Source organism: Geospiza fortis, unplaced genomic scaffold (assembly GCF_000277835.1).
Source record: "Geospiza fortis unplaced genomic scaffold, GeoFor_1.0 scaffold432, whole genome shotgun sequence".
Taxonomy (NCBI): domain Eukaryota; kingdom Metazoa; phylum Chordata; class Aves; order Passeriformes; family Thraupidae; genus Geospiza; species Geospiza fortis.
Window position 1 is genome coordinate 589,314 of NW_005054436.1, and position 3,640 is coordinate 592,953.

The 3,640-nt window shown below is 47.1% G+C and overlaps 1 protein-coding gene across 1 annotated transcript; it reads right to left on the reverse strand.

The window, feature by feature from the left end:
* Positions 1–778: 778 nt before the first annotated feature.
* HMGN2 (high mobility group nucleosomal binding domain 2) lies at positions 779–3,559 on the reverse strand. The gene is made up of 5 exons (XM_031062052.1): positions 3,428–3,559; positions 2,995–3,024; positions 2,399–2,449; positions 1,982–2,077; positions 779–1,632 (listed from the first exon to the last, which is right to left on the reverse strand). Exons 1-5 carry the CDS (start codon positions 3,542–3,544, stop codon positions 1,597–1,599), a joined length of 330 nt encoding a protein of 109 aa, XP_030917912.1. The 5' UTR covers positions 3,545–3,559; the 3' UTR covers positions 779–1,596.
* Between the last annotated feature and the right edge of the window lie 81 nt (positions 3,560–3,640).

The window sequence follows — 3,640 nt, forward strand, 5'->3', positions numbered from 1 at the left end:
CCCAAACTGCCTTTTGTGCCTGCAGCCGCTCCCAGACACTTCCAGCACTCCCGACATCAGAAATTTCTGGATGTGAAACTCTGCCCTGCTCGTTTTCACTGGATTCCCTCTGAAATCAGCACAGGTTGAAACAGGTCACTGAACTTAATCACAAACAGACACTGAAATCCCAGGGAAAGCCAAGCAGAGATGGAAAAAATATCCATCTGACAGCCACTGAAGGAGACATTTACACAGGGGGGTTTGGGTTTGGCTCTGCTCTGGAGTCTAAGTAGCAATTATAAAAATGGTGCATTTTTACTCAAAACTCTCGTCTCCTGCTTAGTCACTACCCCAGCCAGGTCTGGATTCGATTAGCAGGAGCAACAATATTCAAGTTTAAGTGCAGAAATGTAACACATCATCAGTTTTATGGAGCCAGTTCTGGTTTCACTCCCAAGAAAAGCTCACCAGAATTTTACTTGCTCTGCAGCAAGATCACTGTATTCCTCCCCGTTTTGTACAGTGCTACATTTTAGAAAATAAAGAAAAATAACTCAGTAGATTCACTTTACACATTCCATTTTCAGACAAGTAATCCAAGGCCCTTAAAACACCCTGCAGTGATCTAGCTTGTAGGCAAGGAAACTTCACTTTCAGGTAAGGAAATCTTGCTTTTCAGGTGTGAATTACAACAATTAATTATCTGAATGAAAACACAAACACAGGCATGCAGAAAGCAAATGTTCTTAAACCACATGAAGTGAACCAAAGGCAGGAGAAATTAGAGAGCATTAAGAACAGTCCAAGCCAAACCGTATCCAGCTTTATTAAAGGTACATTTCATGAACAATCATGGTAATTTAGGCAGGACATGGGCTACAATCCGCAACATTTTACAACAACTGTCAAACTCCCCTCCCTTTGTGGACTACTGAAATGGAGAAGTTGCTAAAAACCGTCAGAATCTTCAGCTTGCACTGGCAGAGGGCGAAGTTTAGAGTGAGGGTGGACACGTTCCCATGGCGCGCTGTCTGACAACGCTGCACAAACCCACCCTGACTTGGAGAGGAACACAAACTCCAGAGGCAGAATTCTGCATCTGAGGGTCCACAGTGGAAAAGAGGAAGCGCAGCTCCTTTTTGAGCCAGTCCATCCCAGACTGGACACCAGCAATCCGGATCCTCTGCCAGTGGAAGGTCCCAGCTCTGCTGTGGTTTGGAGCGATGGCTCTGGGTGAACAGGGGGACACCAGGGCAGAACTGGTGGCACTGGGATGTGGAGCAGGCAACAGCATCGTGGGAGCTCTGATGTTCACTTGGACACAACTGACACGCAGCACAGGGGAATCCCTTCTTCCTTCCCTTCTTCCAAAAACTGGGGGACTGGCAAAAGCTTTTCTTATTAAAATTTAGGTTTTGAGAAATAGACTAAATGACATTTGTCCCCATTGCCCCCCACCCCCCCCAGAACACAACAATGAAGCGGTCTGTGTGCTAACAACATAGCTTAAAAAAAAGTAAACCAAAATTCTGCATTGTTATAAAACTTGATAAAAAATAGTATTTCAAACTGTACAGTCACCAGAAGTACACAGTTATCAAAAATTCACACGTTTTACTTGGCTTCACCAGCACCTTCGGCTTTCTGTGCCTGAAAAGGAAAAGGGGAACAAGTCACACATTAAAAAATGGACACTCATTCTTCTATACAACAAAACCCTGAGCAGAACAAATCCTCTCTGGGCTGCATAGCTCTGATTTCTAATCAAGTTAGATTGAACATCTGTTGCACCGTAAAACACGACTTAGAAACTGCTTTTTGAACTTCACAGAAGAACAGTAACTTCCATGTGGCAACATCCCCTGGCAAACAGACAATTTAACTCTTTACCAACACCCCCCTGTGCTGAGTGCTGTAAGCAACACCCCACAAGCCAAGACCTGTCCCAGTCTGAGAGGGAAAGGAATCAATTCTGCTGCATGACAGGCTGCTGGGATACCTGGTCTGTTTTGGCATCTCCATTTTCTGCAGGGTTGTTTCCCTCCTTGCCAGCATCAGCTTTTCCTTTCTTCCCCTTGGGCACCTTCTCGCTCTTCTGTAATGCAAGACAACAACATTTGCTGTCAGCTCCCAGAGCCAGGCACGAGCCACAGCCCCCCTTTTGGGGTGGTGGCCCGAAAAGAACACAGACACCCAGGTTTGTTTGTGAAGGGATTGACAGCAAGTGGGAAGTCCTCACTTGGGTATTTTTTATGCAAATTCTGTAAAATCTGCAAGTTGTCAGCTCAGCTTTAGGCAGCGAGGATGCAGCTCCATTTCCTCACTGCACAGCTGTTAATCAAAGGTTTGTCAGCTGTTATTATTGCCAGGCAATGCCAAACCTCATCACCATTTATTCACCTTTCCAAAAACTCACCTTTGGAGCTGCTTTTTTAGGTTTGGGCTCTGGCTTGGGAGGAGCAGGCTTCTGCAAGGGAGAGAAAACCTGCGTTAGCCACTGGTGGAATGGTCTGGCTTGGGAGCACCTTAGAGCCCCTCCAGTGCCACCCCTGCCACGGCAGGGACACCTTCCACCATCCCAGGATGGCTCCCAGCCCTGTCCAGCCTGGCCTTGGGCACTGCCAGGGATCCAGGGGCCTCCCCACCCTCGCAGCCAGGAATTCCTTCCCCATGTCCCAGTCCTCTGGCAGTGGGAAGCCATTCCCCCTTTGTCCTGGCACTGCAGGCCCTTGTTCAAATCCTGCTCCAGAGAAACAAACTACTTTCTTTTTTTTTTTTTTAAACACTCAAATAGCTTCGTTTTAGGAAAGCAAATAAAGCATTTGAAACTGCAGCAGCTGTTTGGTTTGTCCATTATTTCACCACTCCCACAGCAGCACACAATGGGGCAGGCAGGTCCTTAAGGCAGGAACTGAATTTTCTCCTCCAGCGCTGACACACATTTACACACCCAGTGGCCGTGTGTAAAACACCGAGTGTGGTGACACCTCTGCCCAGCAAGAGGATACTCACAGCAGATAACCTCGCTGATCTCCGCTGGGGCTGTTGGAAAAGGAAAATGTTCTTTTGAAACGACATGGAATACGAACTCTGAAAATCTCACAAACTTGCTCTCTTCCCAAAGTAGTAAATCCCCAAAAATTATATCTATAGCTCTTTAGTTTTTAGAAATTAAGATGGTAGTTTCCCAGTTTCCCTTTTTCTGTGTTCTCAAGAAACATGATGCTATGCTGTTGAAATTACTAATAGCTAATGATAGTTGAGTAGATTTTTCACAGTTAAAAGAAAATTTCTCATGGTTAAAAAGCAGTTAAGACTTTGAAAACTCAGAATAAATTGAGACCAACCCTCCCTGCTACTCCCCAGTTATTCTGACGGCATTAAATCTCATCTTCCAAAGGAAACACTTGATGATCCAACTTTCTCAAAACACTGAACTTCTTACCTCATCCTTAACTTTGGCCTTATCGCCCTTGGTCTCTCCTTCAGCCTGGGGACAGGGACACAGGTTGTCGGGACAAGTGATGGACAGAACCCCAGATCCCGAGGGGAGCGTCCCCATCGCAGCCCGGCGGGTCCCGGCCCCTCCCCGCGGGGCCGGGCGGGGATGCCGGGCACAGCCCCGCACGGCGCGGCCCAGGCGGGGCCCGGGGTCGGT